The sequence below is a fragment of the Pelobates fuscus genome, chromosome 4 (genome assembly GCF_036172605.1).
Source record: "Pelobates fuscus isolate aPelFus1 chromosome 4, aPelFus1.pri, whole genome shotgun sequence".
Classification (NCBI taxonomy): domain Eukaryota; kingdom Metazoa; phylum Chordata; class Amphibia; order Anura; family Pelobatidae; genus Pelobates; species Pelobates fuscus.
Window position 1 is genome coordinate 13,772,681 of NC_086320.1, and position 26,491 is coordinate 13,799,171.

General features: G+C 43.4%; 1 protein-coding gene across 1 annotated transcript; it reads right to left on the reverse strand.

The window, feature by feature from the left end:
• Positions 1 to 1,856: 1,856 nt before the first annotated feature.
• Positions 1,857 to 22,063, reverse strand: LOC134609297 (hemoglobin subunit beta-3-like). The gene is made up of 3 exons (XM_063452975.1): positions 21,891 to 22,063; positions 16,190 to 16,403; positions 1,857 to 1,985 (listed from the first exon to the last, which is right to left on the reverse strand). Exons 1-3 carry the CDS (start codon positions 21,980 to 21,982, stop codon positions 1,857 to 1,859), a joined length of 435 nt encoding a protein of 144 aa, XP_063309045.1. The 5' UTR covers positions 21,983 to 22,063.
• Positions 22,064 to 26,491: the final 4,428 nt, after the last annotated feature.

The following is a 26,491-nucleotide window of genomic DNA, read 5'->3' on the forward strand; positions in this document are numbered from 1 at the left end:
CATTAAGAAGAGTATTCCATCCCCCCTTCTCTGTTAGACTCATTGCCTTGTTTACATAACGCATTCCTTAACTCAGACTTGAATGACTAGAGTTACAGATAGAAAGAAATTCTGTGTCTGTCTTGCCTAAAAATACCAAAATGGAGTCAGCTCTGTTTTGAGTGTGACTGGCAATATACACTATTAATTTCTGTCTTAGCACAAAATGTCTGCCGATATAAATATACTGACAGACCCTGTAATAGATCACTAGAACAATCAGCAGAAGAGGACTCACCAGCCGAACCCCTGGCCGGTAACATTTGTGGGGCTGCAGTCCTGTCTCCACCCTCCAAGGACCCTGGAGTCAACGCCAACATTCTGGGACCCATTTCCTGTACCCATGCCCGGCCCGTGGAAGTACGCACCAGCGATCTGCAAGGAGATGAAAACATGGATAGGGCATCTATCTGGCTCCTCACCTTCCCAATGAGTACACCTACTCAGGATATCTGAGCCTCATCTGTCGTCCTGACCCTTGCGGCCGTCATAAATCGCTAACTCGCCTGCTTGCCTCCTGGTAGGGGAGCTCCCGCTTTAAGACCTGGAATCACTCCCCCTATCTAACGAAAAATTAGCTGACTGGGACGGCTGTGCTCTTCCTGACCGCTCCCTTAAGGAGCACCTGTCACTGCTGCGCAGTCTGCCTGATGACCTGTGCTGAGAACGCTGGCCGCTCCTAGATCTGCGCTCAGGATGCCTGCCAGACTCCCCTTGGGAAAGCACGCTAGGAGTTCTGGTGTTACGGTCCTGGGAGCAGCACGATCCGCCCACCCATACGTGGTCAGCCCTAATGGGGGCTGTAGGGTGCCATGGAGGGGACCCACTGCTGCTGTCCCTGACCTGTTCTTCATGCCTACCCGGACTCTTTTGTGGTCTCAGGGGCCGTTCACTACTGCATCCAGTCCTAATGGGGTACTCTGCCACCTGCTCAGAGATTTATGGCAGATAACAGTGTTACAATGTCACTATTGGTAGATTTTTAAAATATATATTTTAAAACAGCAATGTCCTACTTGTACTTATAAGCCTATAACTTCCCCCCCCCCCCCAAAAAAAAAAGCTAAGAACATATTAACATTGGGTATTTCTAAACTCAGGACCAAATTTAGAAACTATTTAGCACAGGTGTTTTTTTTGCGGTTGTAGATGCGTAACAGATTTTGGGGGTCAAAGTTCAAAAACGTGGGCTTTTTTATTTTTCATCATATTTTATAATTTTTTTTATAACACTATTTAAATTTAAATATTGTAAATTACATGATATGATAAAAATAATGGTATCTTTAGAAAGATCATTTAATGGTGAGACAAACTGTATATAATATGTGGGTACAGTAAATGAGTAAGAGGCAAATTACAGCTAAACACAGACACTGCAGAAATGTAAAAACAGCCCTTGTCCTTAACGGTAAGAAAATTTAAAAACGGTCTGGTCACTAAGGGGTTAAATAGACTTATTTATAGCTATACCAGGGTTACGCCATTCCTCCATCTATAATGACAGTATATTTATGATTAATGTCTGCTGGGCGTTTCTTAGTGGTTAATGTTTTAATATGTGAAATCATGGGAATGGCTTTTAATTACTCCTCACAACATCCAATTGTGTTAATTAATGACAGTTTGTATCAAGATCAGAAACCAGTCAGTGTCATCGGCTGGAAAGCACTCCACGGATTATCGATTTATCTATCTAGCTGTCTGTCTGTCTATAGTTAAAAGGGTAACTGCAAAAGTAGAGATTTATTTAAAATCAAATTTTATTTGACTTGTTTCATTCTTGACATGCAGTTTCAGGTGCTTGTACAAGTCATTTAGGGGTAGCGATGGCTGACGGCATCCGCACAGACCTCTAAGAATTTCTCGACTGCAACATGGACTACAGGAGTGAAAGCAGGTCCTTCTTTAGTAGCCATGACAATCACGAACATTTCAGTGAAACGCTGCAATAGAAGTAAACAAGCCATTAATATTTCTTTGAAGTGATACAGTTTATTCATATATTAAAAACCAATCAAATAATAGCAGGTCTGAAGGTGTAAAGCACAGGTACCCAAACCAGTCTAAAAGGTGCATCAACAGTTTGATTTTGGCATTTCCAATTCTTTTCCTATTGGACTATAAAACCTACATTGTGTGTGCCTTGTGGACAGATCTAGAGTTCATTTACTACCAACCGTATGTAGCATTAACACGCTGCAGATATAAAATAAGTTAATATCGGCTTTTCCTTTGGCATCCATGCTTTAAGCAACCACTTGCGTTCCCTCCTGCAACAAACGAATGCTACATTCTTCTGGCAATCTTTTTCCTATTTATCCACAAATAGAGAAAATACCTAATATAATATTAGGTTTACCGAATGTCATTAAATCTTGAATTATTAGAATTTCCATATGGAATTTAGATATGTGAACTAATCTTGTTGTCTTTATATTAACTTGAAAAAGTGACAATAAGCATATTAATTATATGTGCAGTTTAGAATAAATACCCCCAATTTAAACACAGATACATATTAGATTAACACAGTATCTTGCTAATCAAGCGTTAGGTTGTTTCAGTATATTCGTTTTCGATAAGAGAGAGGAAACACGACTGTTTAAAAGATTTTTTAATGGATTTCACTTATGATAAAAGTCCTTCATCTATGGCAAAAGTAACTCAATCTTGGCATTCAAGCTGCTGTGACTGATAGTGATGCCGCGAACACGAAATTTTCGGTTCGCGAACGGCGAACGGGAACTTACGCAAACGTTCGCGAACCGGGCGAACTGCCATTGACTTCAATGGGCAGGCGAATTTTAAAACCCACAGCGACTCTTTCTGGCCACAAAAGTGATGGAAAAGTTGTTTCAAGGGGACTAACACCTGGACTGTGGCCTGCCGGAGGGGGATCCATGGCAAAACTCCCATGGGAAAACTACACAGTTGATGCAGAGTCTGGTTTTAATCCATAAAGGCAGAAATCACCTAACATTCCTAAATTGTTTGGAATAACGTGCTTTTAAAACATCAGGTATGATGTTGTATCGATCAGGTAGTGTAAGGGTTACGCCCACTTCACAGTGACAGACCAAACTCCCCGTTTAACGCACCGCAAACAACCACAAACAGTCCATTTGCACAACCGCAAACTCCCCATTTGCACATGTTTTAGTGCAAACTAGTCTAACTACTAATATAGTTGAAACATGCTACTTTTATTCATGCCAGACAACCATGCAGGCCAGACTAACAAACATGCCAGGGCCAATCATAGTTAACCACCTCATATAGTAACATGGCTCCCTCTATAAACAGAGTAACATGGCTCCCTCTATATACCGTGTAAACATGGCTCCCCTCTATATACAGAGTAACATGGCTCCCTCTATAAACAGAGTAACATGGCTCCCTCTATATACAGTGTAACATGGCTCCCTCTATATACAGAGTAAACATGGCTCCTCTCTATATACAGAGTAAACATGGCTCCTCTCTATATACAGAGTAAACATGGCTCTCTATATACAGAGTAACATGGCTCCCCTCTATATACAGAGTAACATGGCTCCCCTCTATATACAGAGTAACATTGCTCCCCTATATACAGAGTAACATGCTCCCCTACATACAGAGTAACATGCTCCCCTACATACAGAGTAACATGGCTCTCTCTATATACAGAGTAACATGGCTCCCTCTATATACAGAGTAACATGGTTCCTTCTATATACAGAGTAACATGGCTCCCCTCTATATACAGAGTAACATGGCTCCCCTCTATAAACAGAGTAACATGGCTCCCCTCTATATACAGTGTAAAAATGGCTCCCCTCTATATACAGTGTAAAAATGGCTCCCCTCTATATACAGTGTAAAAATGGCTCCCCTCTATATACAGTGTAAACACGGCTTCCCTCTATATACCGTGTAAACATGGTGTGGTGGAATCTCAGTAAAAATAAATTTACTAGGACAAGATTGCCACGTGGTATGTGCACTTGCATATGTTGATGTATCGGTCGGTTGGTTGCACGTGGCAACGATACAATCAGTAGTGTAAGGAGCAAGTGTAGGAATACAGGATATACGAGTATTTCCCCTCCTCCATTGTGCTGGGCAAGCCATGTGGTCAAACAGGAATTTAGTCTCTATTCGGTTGATGGATAAGAGTATGTGTAGGTTGAACTGATTATGGGAGGAGCTACATGCCTATATAAGGGACCTACACTGTATGATCAGGACTCAGACTTTGCTGTTTTTTGGGGACATTAGTCTCTCTGAGTCCCGGTCGGTGAATCGAATAAAGAATCTCTTCCTTCCTGAAGAAACCTGTGTCCATCTCTCTGTGCTTGGCTTCCGTCAGTTTCTCCGGTATCATTTGCTGCAATTGGCCGGGAAGCTCATCGTTCAACGGTAGCTGAGAAGCAGAGGCGTGAGACGGTCTCTTTGCCCACGTTCTCTACGGCTGCACCCCTGAACTTCTGCGTGGACCTCCTTTCGTCTCGGCGCCACTGGTCTGTTGTCCAGGAGATCATCGGCCTCTACGTAGTAAGTGCTGGGGTGCCCCCGTCGATGAGTGTGAACCCAGGTTCAGGAACGAGGAGGTAAGACGACCACTGTTTTAGACGGTGGACCCACTAGGGGTATTGGATACCGATTGTGCGGTAGGCCCATAAGGGTTTGTTTGTGTATGGAATCTGCCCCCTCCAGTAGAGGGAAGGAGCGAAGGCGCACTGCTCAATTAAACGCCCTGTAGTCAGCCCGTTTAATTTTGGTTTGGAGTCAGGCTGGGTTCTGTGTAAATAGCCCAAGCCGGACACCGGTGTCTTGTCTAGACTAGCGTTCTAGGGTGTATATTACGTTCGCTAGGTCGGAGGGACCGGGAGACTAAGCGGCGTCTGTAAATTCGGTCCGCTAGATCTCAACCTATCTTGGCTAAGTGGGAAGGCGTGTCAATTTGGAACCCACTAGATTTTTGATAGAGTATTTAGACTAAGAGGGTTCTGTGTAAATTCCGCCCTCTAGTTCGCTATATGTGGTGCTTACCAAAACGGATGTAAATAGTTTTAGGTAGTCCATCGAGGTACGGGCCAATAGATTAGTTGGGAATTGTAAATGTGTTAAAGATTGTTGTAGTAGCGTGTATATCTTGCTAGATAGCGTGAGCTCTGGCGTCTAGGAGAGTGTGAATAGTGTGTAACTGTATTATAGTGCACGGTACCATAACTATGTATAATAACCACTGATACTGTAAATAACTACTAATAACTGTCGTCTATGTTGTATGTTTAACACCATAACCACTACTAATTGAACTGTGACTTTAAATTGTACTCTAACCAATGCTAACCGTACTATAACTACTGTTTGTAAAGACAATGTTACTGGGGTATGTTATAGAAGGGTAATTCAGATATAGGGAATTAAAGCGTGGGTGACTATAGTTTTGCCAAAAGGCACAGTAATAGTTATTTAGTGACTGGTGTAACAGCTGTGTGTGTACGGGAATTCCCTGAGTGTTTTGTTGTGTGCGTTTCACCTAGTAACTGTACCACGTGGTGCTGTTGCCAAGGGAACGGGTGTGACCGTTGGAAGTGTGTTTGTTTAGTTTCTGTTGGAGACGACGCTTCATTGTTAGTATGGGTGCGTCAGATTCAACGGTTATGGATCCCTTAGGATGTATGTTGAAAAACTTTAAAAAGTTTGTGTATGATTTTGGGGTAAAGATGTCTCCAACACGCCTGACTACTTTATGAAGTAGGGAATGGCCTACTTTGGTGGCTGCATGGCCACCACGTGGCAGTTTGGATCCTAATCTGGTATAGCGTGTACACGTGGCTGTATCAGGTAGGCCTGAACTTTACGGCCAGTTTCCGCATATTGATTGTTGGAAGCAGGCCGTAAATGACTTGCCAAAATGGATCCGGGTATGCCACGAGGAACAATGTCGCCTCATGGTGGCCAGAACTCGCTTGTCCACCAAGGCCGTAATTACGCCCATTTTGGACACGCCTCCTGAATCCGAGATCCCCATGCCGCCCCCTTACTCCTCCTCCACAGGAAGAGGAAGAGGTGGTGCTGTTGGTAATGCTACTCCCCATGCCCCGTTGTCCCCACCTACCCCCTCCTCTAGCTCAGCCCTGCCCTCTTGTTTTAAACCCTCCCCTTCTGGTACCTACCTCAGTTAACCCCACCTATCCAGATTTGACGTCATATCTAGTTCCTGGTCAGGCACCTCCTAGCGTGGCCCGGAATATTTTACTCACTGATCTCCCCCTCAGTAAAGCGTCCCCTTCCCCTCGTCTTACTAGCCCTCGACCGGAACCCCTAACTGACGTTTCTAAACGAAGCCCCATACTAACCTGACAACTGACCGGTACCCTCCAACCCCGACATTATCAAATGCCTCTCCGACTGACACCAGGCCCGACACACATTAACGGTGACGGCCAGTTACAACACGCTGATCCTGTATTCGTCTATGTTCCCTTCACTACTACTGATCTATTTAACTGGAAGACCCATAACTCCTCATACACCAATAAACCTCAAGCCATGATGGATTTGTTTACCTCCATAGTCCAGACACATAATCCCACTTGGGCTGATTGCCAGCAACTGCTTATGACATTTAACAACGAGGAAAAGACACGGATAAGCCAAGCGGCAATTAAAGCGCTGGAAGAAGTGGCCCGTAAACAAAATCAGGCCAACCCAGCAGCATGGGCCGCAGCACATTATCCAAATACTGATCTGGAGTGGAATGTTAATGGCGCAGATATGGGCCATTTAAAAGCATACAGGGACGCTATTATTGTTGGCATGAAAGCCGGAGGAAAAAAGGCAATTAATATGTCTAAGACGGCTGAGGTATTGCAGAAATGTGATGAATCGCCCAGTGCCTTTTATGACCGATTATTGGAGGCATACCGTTTGTATACCCCCTTTAATCCAGAGGCTCCTGAGAATTCCCGAATGGTTAACTCTGCCTTTGTCAGCCAAGCCTATGGAGATATAAAGCGCAAGCTACAGAAGTTAGAAGGGTTTGTAGGGATGTCCATAACCCAACTAATGGAAATAGCAAATAAGGTCTATATGAATAGGGAGACAGAGACGAAGAAGGAGGAAGAGCGAAAGATGCGTAGGAAAGCAGATATGCTAGCAGTAGCTATCGCAGGCGTAGATAGAAGGGAAAAGGAAGTATATAGGGGAATGGATAAAGGTGAGAATAAGTGGAATGGGGAACCTTTGAGTAGGAACCAATGCGCGTACTGTAGGGAAGAAGGGCATTGGAGAAGTGAGTGTCCACGAAGGGAACAGTATGAGAGAGACAGACCTAGGGCAGGATATAGCAGTAATTATAGAGGTAGAGCGAGAGGTAGAGGAGGCCCCGGAGGAAATAGTGGGAATAATAGAGGAAGTGTTAGTGGAGATAGATATTACCCAGCAGCGCAGAGACCCCGAGAGAGAGAGGATAGGGACTTTGTGGGTTTGGCTGACACAGTCATGGAAGACTATTGATACCGACCGGGCTCCATCCTCCTTGGCCGAGCGGAGCCTATGGTCGATGTAGCAATAGGGGGAAAAAGGAGTTCATGATTGACACTGGTGCTGAACATTCAGTGGTGACTGACCTAGTCGCTCCTCCTTCAGGAAGAACTATCACCGTAATAGGAGCAACTGGAAGGAGTGCCGCTAAACCGGTTCTTAAAAGTCTACTCTGTACATTTGGAGGCCACATAGTGAAACACCAATTCCTTTATATGCCTGAATGTCCAGTCCAACTGCTAGGACGTGATTTGTTGTCGAAATTACAGGCACAGATAACATTTCTACCTAACGGAACAACATCTTTGAAGTTCAATGGACCCTCAGATATAATGACAATATCTGTACCAAAGGAAGAAGAGTGGCGACTTTATACAGTGTTGACTAGCCAAAACCCTAAGAGTGATGAATCCTTGTTTAATATACCAGGAGTGTGGGCAGAGAATAACCCACCAGGACTTGCTCGTAATATCCCACCAATTCGTATCGAACAAAAGCTTGGGGTTAATCCAGTAAGCCTAAGACAATATCACATTCCACAAAAGGCCAAGAAGAATATACAATCATATTTGGATAAGTTCATAAGGTATGGTATCCTAAAATGCTGTACTTCCCCCTGGAACACCCCATTGTTGCCTGTTCAAAAGCCCGGTACAGATGAGTATCGCCCTGTGCAGGACTTGAGAGCAGTCAATGATGCGGTAGTAAGTATACATCCAGTTGTGCCCAATCCATATAACCTGCTTGCTTTAATTCCGGGCGGGGCTACCTACTTCACAGTTTTGGATCTCAAAGATGCCTTCTTTTGCCTATGAATTGCTGCGGAAAACTAGTGTATCTTTGCATTCCAATGGGAAAATGCTGTAACGGGCTCGAAACGCCAGATGACTTGGACAAGGGCAGCCCAAGGGTTTAAAAATTCCCCTACCCTATTTGGATCAGCTTTAAGTCAAGACTTACTGGATTTCAAGTCCATCCCAGGAGAGTGTTTACAATATGTAGATGATTTGTTTATAGCGGCAGTTACAAGAGAGATAGGTCAGCAAGCAACACATGATCTACTGCACATTCTTTGGAAGGCAGGATACAAGGTGTCCAGGAAGAAAGCTCAGTTGTGTCAGCCAACTGTCAAGTATCTGGGATTCCATATCTCTGAAGGTCAAAGAATAATGGGGCCAGAGAGAAAAGAAGCTGTATGCCAAATACCAATACCCAAGAATAGAAGACAAGTGCGAGAGTTCTTGGGGGCAGCAGGCTTCTGTAGGATATGGATTCCCAGTTATGCGATATTGGCGAAACCTCTTTATGTGGCTATAAAAAGGTACAGAACACGATCCCTTCCTGTGGATCCCCGAACAGCAAAAGGCATTTGAAGATGTGAAGAAGGCATTGATGAGCGCCCCAGCATTAGGTCTACCTGATCATACACGACCATTCTACCTGTATGTACACGAGCAAAGAAGAATGGCTGTGGGAGTATTGGCACAGTACTTGGGATCATGGCAACGACCTGTTGCATATATGTCCAAACAACTGGATGCAGTGGCCAGTGGTCTTCCACCTTGTCTAAGAGCCGTAGCTGCCGCCGCCCTGCTGGTAGCCGAAGCTGATAAGCTTACTCTGGGTCAGGAACTCTACGTGCGAGTCCCACACGCAGTACAGACGTTGCTAGACTATAAAGGCAATCATTGGTTTAGCAATAGCTGCATGACTAAGTATCAAGCTATGTTATGTGAAAACCCGAGAGTGCATCTAGAGACTGTTAATACCTTGAATCCAGCTACCCTTTTGCCACAACCTACTGAGAGTCAACATGATTGCCTGGAGGTGATGGATGAAGTGTTCTCAAGTAGGCCGGATCTTCATGATTTTCCCATCCAGAACCCTGATGTCCAGTACTATACGGACGGCAGTAGTTATGTGAAAGGGATTCGCTATGCAGGATATGCAGTGACAACTATAGACAAGGTGATAGAAGCTCGGCCATTGTCAAAAGGAACATTGGCACAGAAGGCAGAACTAATCGCACTCACACGAGCGTTACAATTGGCTGAAGGTTTAAGGGTGAACATCTACACGGACTCCAAGTATGCGTTTTTAACCACTCATGCCCACAGAGCCTTGTATAAAGAAAGAGGACTACTGAACTCAGAGGGTAAAGAAATCAAGTACGCAGCTGAAATCCTACAACTATTGGAAGCCTTGTGGGAACCGAAAGAAGTTGGTATCATACATTGTCGAGCGCATCTGAAAGGTGATGGTGAGGTAACAAAAGGAAATCGGATGGCAGATAATGCAGCCAAGCGTGCCGCTGAATCAGGAAAACAGGAGTATGTGGAACGTATAGCTGCTCTCATACCAACCCCTCTGTCTCAATGGACTCTAATTTATACAGCTCAAGAAGGAGAGTGGTTAAAGACTGAAACTGGGAAGTACCTGGAGAACAATTGGCATCAGTTAGAAGATGGAAGAATAGTTATTCCAGCATCGCTAGCTGAAGAAATTGTCCAGAATTATCATAACGGGACACATTTCGGAAGAGAGAGCATGGAAGAATCTCTCAGGAAACATTTCTACATACCAAGATTGTCCAACTTGACTCAAGCCATTGTACGAAGATGTGTGATATGTGCCAAGAACAACACAAGGCAAGGTCCAGTGAAATCTCCGGGAGTCCAGTATATGGGAGGACTCCCTATGTCCGATCTCCAAATAGACTATACGGTAATGCCTAAATCCGGCGGACATCGCTATCTACTAGTAGTTGTGTGTACCTACTCAGGATAAGTAGAAGCATGTCCTACTCGTACAGAGAAAGCAGGAGAAGTTGTGCGATTTCTGTTGCGAGAAATAATACCCCGATATGGACTACCATGTTCTATAGGATCGGATAATGGTCCAGCCTTTGTTCACTAGTGCCTACAACAACTGACTCATATGCTTGGTATTAAGTGGAAGCTTCATACGGCATATAGGCCTCAGAGCTCTGGGAAAGTGGAAAGGAGGAACAGAACTATTAAGAACCAATTGGCAAAGATGTGTCAAGAAACTCAACTATTTGCCAATAGCTCTGTTACGCATTCGTAGTACACCTACCAGAAGGATGGGTCTCTCACCTTTTGAAATTATGTATGGGCGTCCGTACTTGGTAACTTAAGGGGGGATTTAAGTCAGTTGGGAGAAGGAATTACCCGGCAGCAGGTTGTAGAGTTGGGTAAAAGTATGGAGGAGGTACAGAAATGAGTACAAGATAGATTACCTGTGAATATTTATCCACCTGTCCATTATTATCATCCAGGAGATCAAGTTTGGATAAAGGAGTGGAACAGTGTACCGTTGGGGCCAAAGTGGGGTTCTTATGTTGTTCTTTTGTCTACCCCTACAGCTATAAAGGTGGCTGAAGTGACTCCGTGGATTCATCACTCCAGGGTTAAACCAGCAGCAGTACATTCTTGGCAAGCTACACCAGATCCAGAGAATCCCTGCAAGATCCGGTTAAAGCGTGTAACTCAGTCGGAGTGACGAGGAAATATTGGGACTTAAAGAGTAAACAAAGAGATCAGCAAGTAGGTGTTTTGACGGCCATAATAAAGCCTGACCACCTACCCACGTTACATAGCCAGAGTGTCTTGAAGGGACCTCTGTGAAGGGAAGAGCAGAACTCCATTCCTTGCAGCCCTTACAACCTGGAAGCTGAGGTGCCATCGCACGGTCGAAGAATGAGGACAAAGATGTCAGGAGTGATGCGTTTTATAATGTATATATGTGTGTTTTTAATTATTCACCTGGTTGTGAGGTTTGCATTAAGACTACAAAAACAGGTAATCATATTTCCCAGACCCTTATTTGGCATTCACAATTTGAGTGTAAAGGATATGTGTCTAGGTGTAGATACTTAGGTATAGATTATAGTGTATGCCATTTAGGAGTAGGAGAACCTAAGTGTTTTAGTCCAGAGTATCAACCCCGTACAATTTGGTTGACCCTTCGGAATGGAGACTCACAGGGGACCCTAATAAATAGGACAATACTAGAAACCATACATTCTTCGGGTGTTCTGCTATTTGATGCATGTAAGGCGATATCAAGTGGTAGAAAACCGTGGAATGTATGTGGGGATCTTAAATGGGAAAGAACGTATGGGTCTAATGATAAGTATATTTGCCCCAGTAGTAAGAACAAGTATATAGATCCAAAATGCCCAAATAAGAATTATAATTATTGTCCATATTGGTCTTGTGTAGGGTGGGCAACTTGGGGACAGACAGTAGATAAGGATATGATTGTTACTAAGTTGCCTACCAAACCATATTGTAAGTCTATGGAGTGTAACCCAGTCCATATACTTAATAATAATCCTGAACAGTTTATAGATAGGTTCGGAAACTTATTTGGGTTCCAGATATATGGGACAGGTTTGGATCCTGGGACAATATTATTTATAGGGATAGAGACCGATACTGTGGCAGCCCAGACTCATCAGGTTTTCCATTCTTTCTACGAGGAGATGAGTGTAGAGAATAAGATCCCCCATAATGCTAAGAACTTGTTTATTGATCTAGCCGAGAGTATTGCCGGTAGTCTTAATGTAACCAACTGCTGTGTGTGGAGGTACTAATATGGGAGACCAATGGCCCTGGGAAGCAAAGGAGGTAATGTATTCCGGTTCTGAGACAATTGAACAGTTAATATCTTCTCAAACTGATTATCAAATGAGTGTTTGAGGTAAATCTGAGTGGTGATTAAAGACCTCCATTATAGGTTATGTTTGCATAGCAAGGAAAGGAATAATGTTTAATACATCTGTAGGAGAATTGACTTGTCTAGGGCAAAAAGCTTATGATGATGATACAAAAAATACAACTTGGTGGTCGTTAGGGAGTCGCAAGGTCTGTTCTGATTCATGGCAACTTGAGGTGTAAGTAAGCGATGATTAGGTGAGGCATCTGGAATTATTATATATATCAGAAGTATCAAAGGGGGGAATGTGGTGGAATCTCAGTAAAAATAAATTTACTAGGACAAGATTGCCACGTGGTATGTGCACTTGCATATGTTGATGTATCGGTCGGTTGCACGTGGCAACGATACAATCAGTAGTGTAAGGAGCAAGTGTAGGAATACAGGATATACGAGTATTTCCCCTCCTCCATTGTGCTGGGCAAGCCATGTGGTCAAACAGGAATTCAGTCTCTATTCGGTTGATGGATAAGAGTATGTGTAGGTTGAACTGATTATGGGAGGAGCTACATGCCTATATAAGGGACCTACACTGTATGATCAGGACTCAGACTTTGCTGTTTTTTGGGGACATTAGTCTCTCTGAGTCCCGGTCGGTGAATCGAATAAAGAATCTCTTCCTTCCTGAAGAAACCTGTGTCCATCTCTCTGTGCTTGGCTTCCGTCAGTTTCTCCGGTATCAATGGCTCCCCTCTATATACAGTGTAAACATGGCTCCCCTCTATATACAATGTAAACATGGCTCCCCTCTATATACAATGTAAACATGGCTCCCCTCTATATACAATGTAAACATGGCTCCCCTCTATATACAATGTAAACATGGCTCCCCTCTATATACAATGTAAACATGGCTCCCCTCTATATACAATGTAAACATGGCTCCCCTCTATATACAATGTAAACATGGCTCCCCTCTATATACAATGTAAACATGGCTCCCCTCTATATACAATGTAAACATGGCTCCCCTCTATATACAATGTAAACATGGCTCCCCTCTATATACAGTGTAAACATGGCTCCCCTCTATATACAGTGTAAACATGGCTCCCCTCTATATACAGTGTAAACATGGCTCCCCTCTATATACAGTGTAAACATGGCTCCCCTCTATATACAATGTAAACATGGCTCCCCTCTATATACAATGTAAACATGGCTCCCCTCTATATACAGAGTAAACATGGCTCCCCTTTATATACAGAGTAAACATGGCTCCCCTCTATATACAGAGTAACATGGCTCCCCTCTATATACAGAGTAACATGGCTCCCCTCTATATACAGAGTAACATGGCTCCCCTCTATATACAGAGTAACATGGCTCCCCTCTATATACAGAGTAACATGGCTCCCCTCTATATACAGAGTAACATGGCTCCCCTCTATATACCATGTAAACATGGCTCCCCCTATATACAAAATAACATGGCTCCCCCTATATACAAAATAACATGGCTCCCCCTATATACAAAATAACATGGCTCCCCCTATATACAAAATAACATGGCTCCCCCTATATACAAAATAACATGGCTCCCCCTATATACAAAATAACATGGCTCCCCCTATATACAAAATAACATGGCTCCCCCTATATACAAAATAACATGGCTCCCCCTATATACAAAATAACATGGCTCCCCCTATATACAAAATAACATGGCTCCCCCTATATACAAAATAACATGGCTCCCCCTATATACAAAATAACATGGCTCCCCCTATATACAAAATAACATGGCTCCCCCTATATACAAAATAACATGGCTCCCCCTATATACAAAATAACATGGCTCCCCCTATATACAAAATAACATGGCTCCCCCTATATACAAAATAACATGGCTCCCCCTATATACAAAATAACATGGCTCCCCCTATATACAAAATAACATGGCTCCCCCTATATACAAAATAACATGGCTCCCCCTATATACAAAATAACATGGCTCCCCCTATATACAAAATAACATGGCTCCCCCTATATACAAAATAACATGGCTCCCCCTATATACAAAATAACATGGCTCCCCCTATATACAAAATAACATGGCTCCCCTATATACAAAATAACATGGCTCCCCCTATATACAAAATAACATGGCTCCCCCTATATACAAAATAGCATGGCTCCCCCTATATACAAAATAACATGGCTCCCCCTATATACAAAATAACATGGCTCCCCCTATATACAAAATAACATGGCTCCCTCTATATACAAAATAACATGGCTCCCTCTATATACAAAATAACATGGCTCCCTCTATATACAAAATAACATGGCTCCTCTCTATATACAAAATAACATGGCTCCTCTCTATATACAGAGTAACATGGCTCCTCTCTATATACAGAGTAACATGGCTCCTCTCTATATACAGAGTAACATGGCTCCTCTCTATATACAGAGTAACATGGCTCCCCTCTATACAGGGGCGTACCTGGAGCATTTGGCACCCGGGGCGGATCCTTTATTTGGCACCCCCCTCCCCAACTTTGAAATGTAAAAAACAACTGCACTTTTTTTAAATGTATGTTTATGCAGTGTGTAGAGTGTGCGTATAGAGTGTGCGTATAGAGTGTGCGTATAGAGTGTGCGCAGTGTGTGCGCAGTGTGTGCGCAGTGTGTGCGCAGTGTGTGCGCAGTGTGTGCGCAGTGTGTGCGCAGTGTGTGCGCAGTGTGTGCGCAGAGCAGCGGGTGGGGGCCCTAAATTAAAATCCCCCCTCCCCATCAAAGGTGACTAGGGGTCCCCAAGCCCCTAGTCACACAACCAAATAAAAAAGCCCCTCCCTACCCCCCTCACCCTAAAAATAGTGAGATGGGAATAAAATTACTACCCTGTAAAGTAAAATTCAACGTCTTCTTTTTTCTAAAATCTTAATTTTTCAGCCCCCAAAAAGGCCAAATAAAAAGCCATCATACCCGTCGAACTTAAAAATAGTGACTGTGTGGTACAGGGTCAAAGTTTACTCAATGATGACGAATAGGGGGCGGACCGAACACCGCATGTGTTCGCCCGCGGTGGCGGACACGAACATGCTATGTTCGCCAGGAACTATTCGCCAGCGAACCGTTCGGGACATCACTAGTGACTGACAGTTCTTGTGACGCCAAGACAGGCAGGCCATGCTGGCTGAGCTTAATGAGAAGATCAGTCCATAACAGATAGAGTGCCAAAGGCTGTCAATCATTTTTAAAGGACCACTATAGGCACCCAGACCACTTCAGCTTAATGAAGTGGTCTGGGTGCCAGGTCCAGCTAGGATTAACCCTTTCTTCTATAAAGATAGCAGTTTCAGAGAAACTGCTATGTTTATAATAGGGTTAATCCAGCCTCTAGTGACTGTTTCATTGACAGCTGCTAGAGGCGCTTCCGCGCTTCTCACTGTGATTTTCACAGTGAGAAGACGCCAGTGTCCATAGGAAAGCATTGAGAATGCTTTCCTATGGACTGGCTGAATGCGTGCGCGGCTCTTGCCGCACATGCGCATTCAGCCCATGACGACGAGAAGGAGGGGATGAGGAGGAGAGTCCCCTGCCGGGCACTGGAAAAATAGGTAAATTTAACCCCTTCCACCCCCTAGAAGAAAAGTGCTCCAGGAAAATCCATGAAACCTCTCCAACATCATTTCTACCGTCATAAAACAGTACGTTGTTTTATATTACCATTGTTAAATATAGATTAATCATTTTCAAAAATAACTCCAATAATTAAAGCTAAAAACTTTCAAACTTTTGTTGGAACAAACAAGTGTGTTTCTGACACTGTTATCTTTACTAGCCAGGGCTTCTCCTTGTCTGAGATTTTCGTAGTATTGAAAGGAAAAGATAACAAGAGTAATCTAAATAAATAAATACGTACCTTGAAGTTCTCTGGATCCTCATACAATTTGTTGGTATGGTCATCACTGAGTTGGTTTAAGGTGCCCTTAATGTCATCCAAGTGGTGGGATGCGTTGTTAAGAGCTCCCAGTACCTCCTTGCCGTGGGCCTGTACCTTGGCATTTGAGGATGGGTCGGACAGGTCTCCAAAAGATTCGAAAAACTTCTGGGTCAAGGGATGGACCACAAGCAGCCTAGTGAAAAACAAGAAAACAAAGTTATATAAATACATTAACCCCTTAAGGACGGAGCCAAATGTACAAGTTGTGAACGAAACAAAATGTAAACAAAACCTGGCATTTGCGCTATATGTCTGTCCAACCGTAATTCACCTCTTTCATATTAAATGCACCCCCCTTATTATATATCATTTTATTCAGGGGAAACAGGGCTTTCATTTAATATCAAATATTTAGCTATGAAACATAATTTAATATGAAAAAAATGAGAAAATAAGATTTTTTAAATTTTTTTAGTTCTACATGACATTTTAACCGTCAATGTCATAATACTGTTTGCTTTTACTGCAATAAAATACACATATTTGTATTCAGCAAAGTCTCACGTGTAAAACAGTACCCGCTATGTACAGGTTTTATGGTATTTTGGGAAGTTACAGGGTCAAATATAGCGTGTTACATTTGAAATTGAAATTCGCCAGATTGGTTACGTTGCCTTTAAGACTGTATAGTAGCCCAGGAAATAAATTTACACCCATAATGGCATACCATTTGCAATAGTAGACAACCCAAGGTATTGCAAATGGGGTATGTCCAGTCTTTTTTAGTAGCCATTTGGTCACAAACACTGGCCAAAGTTAGCGTTAGTATTTGTTTGTGTGTGAAAAATGAAAAAAATGCCAATTTTGGCCAGTGTTTGTGACTAAGTGGCTACTAAAAAAGACTGGACATACCCCATTTGCAATACCTTGGGTTGTCTACTATTGCAAATAGTATGCCATCATAGGGGTAATTTTCATTCTTGGGCTACCATAGGGTCACAAAAGCAAACGTAAGCAATCTGGCGAATTTTAATGTGAAAAAAATGAAACACAAGCCTTATATTTGACGCTGTAATTTTTGAAAACACCATAAAACCTGTACATGAGGGGTTCTGTTGTACTCGGGAGACTTCGCTGAACACAAATATTTGTGTTTCAAAACAGTAAAAAGTATTGCAGCAATAATATTGTCCGTGTAAATGCTGTTTGTGCGTGAAAAATGCAAAAAAACGTCACTTTTACTGGCGATATCATCGTTGTAATACATTTGACTGTTTTGAAACACTAATATTTGTATTCAGCGAAGTCTCCCGAGTAAAACAGTACCCCCCATGTACAGGTTTTATGGTGTCTTGGAAAGTTATAGGGTTAAATATAGTGCTAGCAAATTAAATTCCTTATACTTTCGGCATGGGTTGTCAGGCAGGTCCCGCTAATTGTAATTAATTAGGATACCTAATTATGTAAAAATATTACATAAATATATGTGTAGAATTAATATATGTATATATATATAAAAAATAAATAAATATAGGTATATATATATAGTGATATATACGTATATATTTATGTATATAGATATATATATTATTTCGTTCTACGTGTATTTTTATATAAATATATATTAATATCACAATACAGTTAGAACAAAATAAAACACATCTATATATTTTTTTTTTGTCAATCTCTTTTTATTGAAATTTGTTTTTTTTTTTTCACACCCTTGCGGGTCAAGAATATTTGAACTGTACATCAAACATAATTATGAAAACATAGTACGGCATGAACAATAGCATTTAAACAAAATCATGTACGAGAGTGTGGGTCCGCAATGGTATGTTATCGTGAGTGTGTGAATTGCCTCGGGAGAATGGGTGAGTAACCATAATATGTGTGTAGTGACCCTATCGGGTTCTGAGTTATGGCCTTCTTCTATGTATACCCAGAGCCCAGGGGGGTCTGGGGGGGGGTACGTAGGTTTGGAGCGGTCGCTCCCTCTTGTCAGTGGGGGGGGATGAGGTGAGCTAGGAGTGGTTCAAGGTCAGCAGATTATGTGTAGTCCTAACTGTGCAACGTAAAACATGTGTGGTAAAGTCTCTGTTGTTGGAGTCAGGCCTCAGGAGTAGGTCACTTGTCAGTGGCCTGGTTAGGTGCGGGTATGCCCAAAGCGTGGCAGAATGTCGGGAACTCTTCAAGTGTGGAGAGTTTGTGGACAGTTCCGTGTCTAGTGACTACCAGGAATCTGGGTGACCTCCAGTGGTATTCTATCCCCGCTTCTCTGAGGGTGCTGGTGACTTGGTTCAGCGATCTGCGCCATTGTAGCGTGGCTCTGGTGAGGTCTTGGTAGATGTTAAGCTGTGCGCCTTCAAATGTGAGTGGCGTCTTGCCCCGGAGAGCGGTCATCAGGATTCTTTTGTCGTGGGAGGCGGCACAGCGGACAATCACGTCTCGGGCCAAGCTTGGGGCTGTCCTGCCCGAAGGTGGCAGGCGGTATATCCCATCCGTGTTGAATTTCTTGGCCTGTGTGGGTGGCAGGATGGCGGCCACGAGGCGTCTCAGGTAGTGAGGTAATTCGTCTGAGGAGACGTCGTCTGGTACTCCTCTTATTTTTATGTGGTTTCGCCTTGACCTGTCATCGAGGGCGATATAGTGGAGGGAGAGTGCTTGCTGTTGAGTCTGGAGTGCCAGTATTGTGTCCTGCATGGTTGTCAGTCCCTGTTTGATGTTGGCAACATCGTTCTCTGTGGCCTGTACCCTGACATCTATAGCCTGCACATCAGATTTAATGGCTGCTATGCTGGTCGCCAGGAGGTTTTTTATTTCCCCAATTAGGTGTTGGAAGTCCCGCTGAGTGACTGGGGCAGACCCATCAGTGGTTCCCCCTGGTGTAGGTACCTGTTCTGGGGATTGGGCATGTGGGCTGGGACCCCTGAGTACCTTCATGGTGTCCTGCTCCGCCGCATCCGCCATTTTGGCTGGCGGCCTGTGTTGCTGCAGCATGGTGCTGATATCTCTGGACCCTGAAGCCGTCTCCGGTGGGGGTTTCTGGGACCGGCGGCCCATGTCTGCCCGAGTGGGTGAGGGTGCTATGTAGGGTTCGTCCCCTGTTGAATCCTCCGGCTGATCGAGGCCGTCGAGGAATGCCGTCCAATCGAGGGCTGCAGCCGGCTTGTAGGCCGCGGGTCTGCGCTTCCGGCGGTTAATCCGCGCCGGACACACAAACGGCATGGGAGGCTGTAGGGGAGAGTATCGATGGTGCCCCTGGTCAGGAGTGGGTAAGTTGGGGGTTTTATTCCCCACTTGTCAGGCTTTTATTTAGGTTGCGGTCGGGAGCCTTGCTGAGGTGCGACCGCTCCGGCTCGTGGTCAGGCTCCGCCCCTCTCTATATATTTTTTAATATTTTATTTTTAATTTTTTTTTTTACATTTTTTTTTATATTATATATAAATATATATAACACAATAATTATACATATTTAATCAGTATCAGTCTACATGTAATTTGATATTAATATATATATATATTTAAAATACACCTGTGTATGTATAATATATATATATATATATATATATATATATATATATATATATATTTTTTTTTTTTTTCACACTTATTTTAACTGTTTATTTGAATTTAGCCAGCAGGGGGGCTAACTGTCATTACAGTTAGTCCCCCTGCTGGCATTGAGGCAGCCAGCTATCCCGGCCATGTGATTTTGAGGTCCTCGCAAGGACCTCACTCTCACATGGCCCAGGGGGGCTGAAGAGGACGGAGGTGCTGCGGGGCGCTCCCTGGGAGTCCCCCCAACCGCGATCGCCGGCGTGGGATTGCCGGCAACCGGGTAAGTGAAAAAAAAACAGGGCGTACAATTACGCCCGGCAGCATTTAGAGCCGCTTAAAAAAGAACGGAATTGTACGCCCTCCGGTCTTAAGGGGTTAAAACTTCCTGAGGGAATGATTTGACTTAGTATTGTAGAATACATTTGTATCACAAGGGTGTTTAACAAAGACAGTGATGTATGTAATAAAAAAAAAAAAACACCACAAGTTGAAAGATCATTGAGAAGCTACACTATTGGTCTTTTTCTGGGAATCCTTAACCCCTTAAGGACCAAACTTCTGGAATAAAAGGGAATCATGACATGTCACACATGTCATGTGTCCTTAAGGGATTAAAGGGACACTATAGTCACCAGAGCAACTTTAGCTTAATGAAGCAGTTTTGGTGTATAGAACATGCCCCTGCAGCCTCACTGCTCAATCCTCTGCCATTTAGGAGTGAAATCCCTTTGTTTATGAACCCTAGTCACACCTCCCTGCATGTGACTTGCACAGCCTTCCATAAACACTTCCTGTAAAGAGAGCCCTATTTAGGCTCTTTATTGCAAGTTCTGTTTAATTAAGATTTTCTTATCCCCTGCTATGTTAATAGCTTGCTAGACCCTGCAAGAGCCTCCTGTATGTGATTAAAGTTCAATTTAGAGATTGAGATACAATTATTTAAGGTAAATTACATCTGTTTGAAAGTGAAACCAGTGTTTTCTTTTCATGCAGGCTGTGCCAATCATAGCTAGGGGAGGTGTGGCTAGGGCTGCATAAACAGAAACACAGTGATTTAACTCCTAAATGACAGTGAATTGAGCAGTGAAATTGCAGGGGAATGATCTTGTAGCGGCTTACCTTGGTTGGGAGTCTGTAGCGCAGATATATGCTCACCCTTGCAATTAAACACAGGCCAAGGTGGTCAGGTAAGAACTCACCTGGCCTGTGAGTCTGTGCACGGGGGCTGTGCAGGTTAATGCTCCAAGTCGCAGTACAGAAACGGATAAACTAGGAGAATAGTCGTGGGTAAGCCAGAGGTCAGTGGATGCCAGAAATCAGGATAAACAAGTAGAGAGCCGAGGTCAGAGGATGCCAGAAGTCAGGGTACAACAAAATAGCAATCCAAGGTCATGGAATCAACAGGAGAACACTGGAACATGAAACAGCAATACTTGAACCAGAGTCAATGAACTGACACTGCCCGCAGAGAGAGGCAGTGTCTTATACCTGGCTAATTGGTGACCAGCCACAGGTGTGCTCAGAATGTTGGAGCAGCCACAGAATAACGTCCAGCCCCCAGTGCTGGATACAAGGCAAGATTATATTTCAGGCAATTACTAGAGCTGTATAGTGGCTCAGAGGCAAAAAGGCAGGTCCACGATTGCACCCAGGTTCAAGTCCCTCATCGGGCACTTCTGGGGCGACCTCATCTGGATGTCGCGGTGAGAACCGTGACAAATCTATACACTAAAGCTGCCTTATTTAGCTAAAGTAATTTAGGTGACTATAGTGTTCTTTCGATAGGTTTTAGATGGTACATATTTATAAATGTCCAGACAATTTTTTTTTTTTTTTTAAATGAACAGGTTATGTTACAATCTGCCATTCAGATGAACATAAAGGAACCCCGGACATTAAATGTAAACAACATAAGCATAACTTTAAAAGCCCACACAGTGTAGGTAACATTTGCAATCAGTTCAAACTGCACCACATTTAGATTTTGATATAAATGTTTCTTCTTTAAAACCTTCAGTGCAAAAGGTTAGCAAATCATATGATATCATGACAATTCCTAGCATGGTATTTGTCATAAAGCGGTCAAAATAAAAAATGTCATGCAATCATTTTTTCTTACCTTACCAAAGTCTCTCCACCATCATGTTCCAGATCAACTTTGCTAAACACAGAGGCGATGCCGGCTCTCTCTTCGGCTGTCCAGTGAACCATGGCAGCTGTTAGAGGGTTTAGTAGCTCAAACTTCAGGAGAGAAGTACAAGCTCTGAAAAACAAGTGTTACCACCCTGATTCTTATAAGAAAACAAGCCACGTCACGCCAAGCAGAAGTTGCTTTGTCGTAGTTTACTTTTGTGCTCCATTCCCACACGACTTGGTACTGATAAAATATGGAAAACTCACACCCAAGTCCCAAAATGTATCACATCTGAAACTCTCTTTCACGCCCTAGAATTAGTTTCCGTAATCAAGTTACGAGCTACGTGCCAGATCTGATTCATTTAAATCCACAGATAGCTTAGCACGTTTAGGAGCGATTTTTGAACTTGTAATGTTTTTTTTTTCCAGATTATTTCTGGTATTTGATAGTTTCTAGAAAAATATCTGCTTTAATTATTTATTCCAACCCACAAACCTTACACAAAATTATTACTCACTTCACCAACACCAATTCACCTAAATCATCTATCTACCAGTCATGTCACCCCACTAATTTGTGCATGTATGTACGTAGTGGGGAATCGCGATGCAGCCTAGAACAAAATCTAACCCTATTCAACCCCCCAGTAATGACAGACCACTTAGTATGGATGAAACAGGCCACAGCATTTATTATCACAAACTAAGTTACTGCATAACACATCCAACACACCTCGGAACTTCGGCAACTTCGGAACTTCGGCACTACTACACTTCGGAAATTCGGTAATTTCGGCAATTCAACTATTCGGACATTCAGAAGCACCCGAATGTCCGAATTATCTGAAATTCGGCCGAATTTAAAGTCGGACCAAAACGAATTGCACATGTCTAGTATATAGTGATCATGATTTTTAGCGATATCCAATATTTTTAAGGTGGTTCCAGTGCCACCATTCATATCTGGTGTAACAGTAGTGTACATTTAAAAAAAAAAAATACAGGGGGCTTGTAAGGGTCACCTTTCGGGGACCCTTGGTGTTGTACGTGGCTGGGTGGAGGAATAGACCTTCAATGACATCAGTGAGGACAAGGAACGGGACATGGCTAGCTTGGTATCCAACCTTGTGCAAATGGGGAGTTTGCGGTTGTGCAAATGGACTGTTTGCGGTGCGTTAAACGGGGAGTTTGGTCTGTCACTGTGAAGCGGGCGTAACCCTTACACTACCTGATCGATACAACATCATACCTGATGTTTTAAAGCACATTATTCCAAACAATTTAGGAATGTTAGGGGATTTATGCACTTTATTGATTAAAACCAGACTCTGCATGAAATTTTCAATGGGAGTTTTGCAAGGGATCCCCCTACGGCAAGCCACAGTCCAGGTGTTAGTAACCTTGAAACAACTTTTCCATCACTATTGTGGCCAGAAAGAGTCCCTGTGAGTTTTAAAATTCGCCTGCCTATTGATGTCTACGGCGGTTCGCCCGGTTCACCCGTTCGCGAACATTTGCGGAAGTTCGCGTTCGCCGTTTGCGAACGGAAAATTTCATGTTCGCGACATCACTAATTATTTATACTATAAAGAATATTTGGGTTCTATGGCATCCACAACACCCAATGCCTCTTTCATAGCACTTATGCCATGCTCTTTCTGAGTATATTTGAAGGCTTGGCCTGTAGTTGTGGGAGGGGCTTGGTTCCCCTTTAAAAGGGCTGCCAATCCACTCCCACCTTACCGTTCCTGGTCTGGCGAGTCTTAAACATTTTACTTGCGGTTCAGATCGCCATCTTGGATTTTTCTTACCTGTTTCCTCGTGGTCTCCTAGTCAGGTGCTTCCTTGGCTCTCCTTCCCGTCGCCGGCGTCCGCACAGCCGTTCGTTACTTTGCCAACGCGAAAAAAAAACGTAAGTCTGGCCCGCCGTTAAGCAACCGCCGCAAACTTCCTAGCTTAACACGGCGAAGCCCCGTTCGTTTGAACCAGCGTTCGGTTCTTTTCCTTTTCGTACAGTATGCCGTTCGGCTAAAATCCCTTATCTACTCGCATGTTCCACATTACTTAATCTAACGAACGCTATCATTCAGTTATATACATATAAAATTTCCGTTCGGTTTTCGATTTACACTTTTGATGTATCCATTCGTATGTTTCAACACTCTATCTAGTTCTTTCGGTGATTACAACAACTCACGAATTCCACCGGTATTCCAGGGGATTTTGCCCCTACTGGTTAAAAACTTTATTACAGTCACTTATAAAATTCTACTAATATAAATGTTTAAACCTGGATGAGGTGTCCTGATTTTCCTGACCTTTTCCCACAGGTTCATACCAGGGGTTCGTACTAGGAATTGTGATTTCTGACACCTGTGTCAATTGTATTTACTTTCTAGGTTGGTGGTAATTTAATTATGATTCAATTTTGAAGGCCAATGATACATAATAAATTAGTTAAGTGTGTAATTTACTCTTTTAGGTTATTATACGTTGGACGGTAGCTTTTACAAGCACGGAAGCCGTCATCTTCTTTTCATTTAAATCTACCCTCTGCAGAGTGTTGGGTAGGTTCTGGTTTTTAGGGCCCACGATCTAACTACTACATTACAGGGCCAAACTACTACATTACATTCAGATGTTTATATATCAAATCGCATGTCCACAGGTCAACATCTCGATACTATTACAGTCGTTGGTTACCTCTACATTGACAGCTCAGCCTGACTCACAGAGCAGGTACTCTCTCTCTCCTCTGGTATATTTCCATCGCCCTTCAAACATGCAACTGTAACCCCAATTCTAAAGAAGCTCAATCTTGACCCTAACTCCCCATCCAACTATCCTCCTATCTTGCTACTGCCTTTTTGTATCCAAGATCCTTGAAAGAATTGTGTATGCAAGATGGACAGACTTCCTCGAGTCCAACTCTCTGCTAGACCCGCTTCAGTCTGGTTTCCGCGCTAAGCACTCTGTGGAAACCGCACTGACCAAAGTATGCAATGATCTACTCGCTGCAAAATCTCGTGGTCAATACTCTATCCTAATTCTCCTTGACCTGTCTGCGGCTTTTGACACTGTTGATCATCAACCGCTTCTTCTCATCCTCCGCAATATCAGTCTACAAGATATTGCTCTCTCCTGGTGCCCCTCCTACCTCTCCCAGTGCTCTTTCAGTGTTTCTTTCTCTGGCTCTGCTTCTTCTCCCCAACTCCTCTCTGTTGGTGTCCCCCAAGGTTCAGTCCTTGGTCCCCTACTGTTCTCCATCTATACTGCCTCCCTTGGTAAAATAATTAGTTCCTTTGGCTTCCAATATCATTTCTATGCAGATGACACGCAAATCTACCTGTCCTCTCCCCGTCCCTCTTGACTAGGGTCTCTGACTGCCTCTCTGCTGTTTCTAACTGGATGGCTGCCCACTTCCTTAAACTAAACTTGACCAAAACTGAAATTCTGGCCTTTCCTCCCTCAAGTGTTGTTACTCCTGTGTCTGTCTCCCTCCAGGTCAATGGTGCTACCATCAGCTCCACCACGCAGGCTCGCTGCCTAGGTGTTCTTTTTGACTCTGACCTCTCCTTCAAGCCTCATGTTCAATCTATTGCCAAATCCTGTCATTTCCATCTCAAAAACATTGCGCGCATCTGCCCCTACTTAACGCCAGATGCGACTAAGGTGTTGGTCCATTCCACTGTCTTTTCTCGCCTTGACTACTGTAATCCGCTTCTCAGTGGTCTTACGTGCTCCCAACCTGCACCATTACAGTTCATAATGAATGCGGCGGCGAGGCTCATCTTCCTGTCCACCCGCACCTCCCATGCCTCACCCTTCTGTCAGTCCCTACATTGGCTTCCTATAAAATATAGAGCTCAATTTAAAATTCTGGTTCTTGCTTTCAAATCTCTACATAATGCTACTCCCACCTATCTATCCTCCCTTATACAAAAGTATGTCCCGTCTAGGCCCTTACGATCTGCTGAAGACTTACGTCTATCTTCTGTCCGTACTCACACCTCGGATGCTCGCCTTCAAGATTTCTCGAGGGCTGCACCATTCCTGTGGAACTCGCTTCCCTCCTCTGTTAGATGCTCACCCAGTCTCCACTCCTTCAAAAAATCGTTAAAAACCCACTTCTTCATAAAAGCGTATCAATTAAACTGTTAATAGCTCCTAACTGATTCCTCTTCTGCAACTGTCACTAGTCTAATACTATCCTTACCTTTTTGTGTAATTTTACCCCACTCCCTCTAGCATGTAAGTTCATTGAGCAGGGCCCTCAACCCCTCTGTTCCTGTGTGTCCAACTTGGTTACAACTACATGTCTGTTCGTCCACCCATTGTAAAGCGCTGCGGAATTTGACGGTGCTCTATAAATATCATAATAATAATAACCCATTACTTTCTATGTTCTGAGTGGTACTGGTCCTAGGTTACGCGACCCAATTAGGTATAACATTTTCTGGTCTTAATCCATAGGCTAGTGGTCCCGCGAGGCCAACACCCTTATCCTCATACTCTGAGGAATACGTCCCTCAGGCCAAATCATAGCTAGCCGTCTCGCATAGTTGCATAGAAAGGGCCTCACCT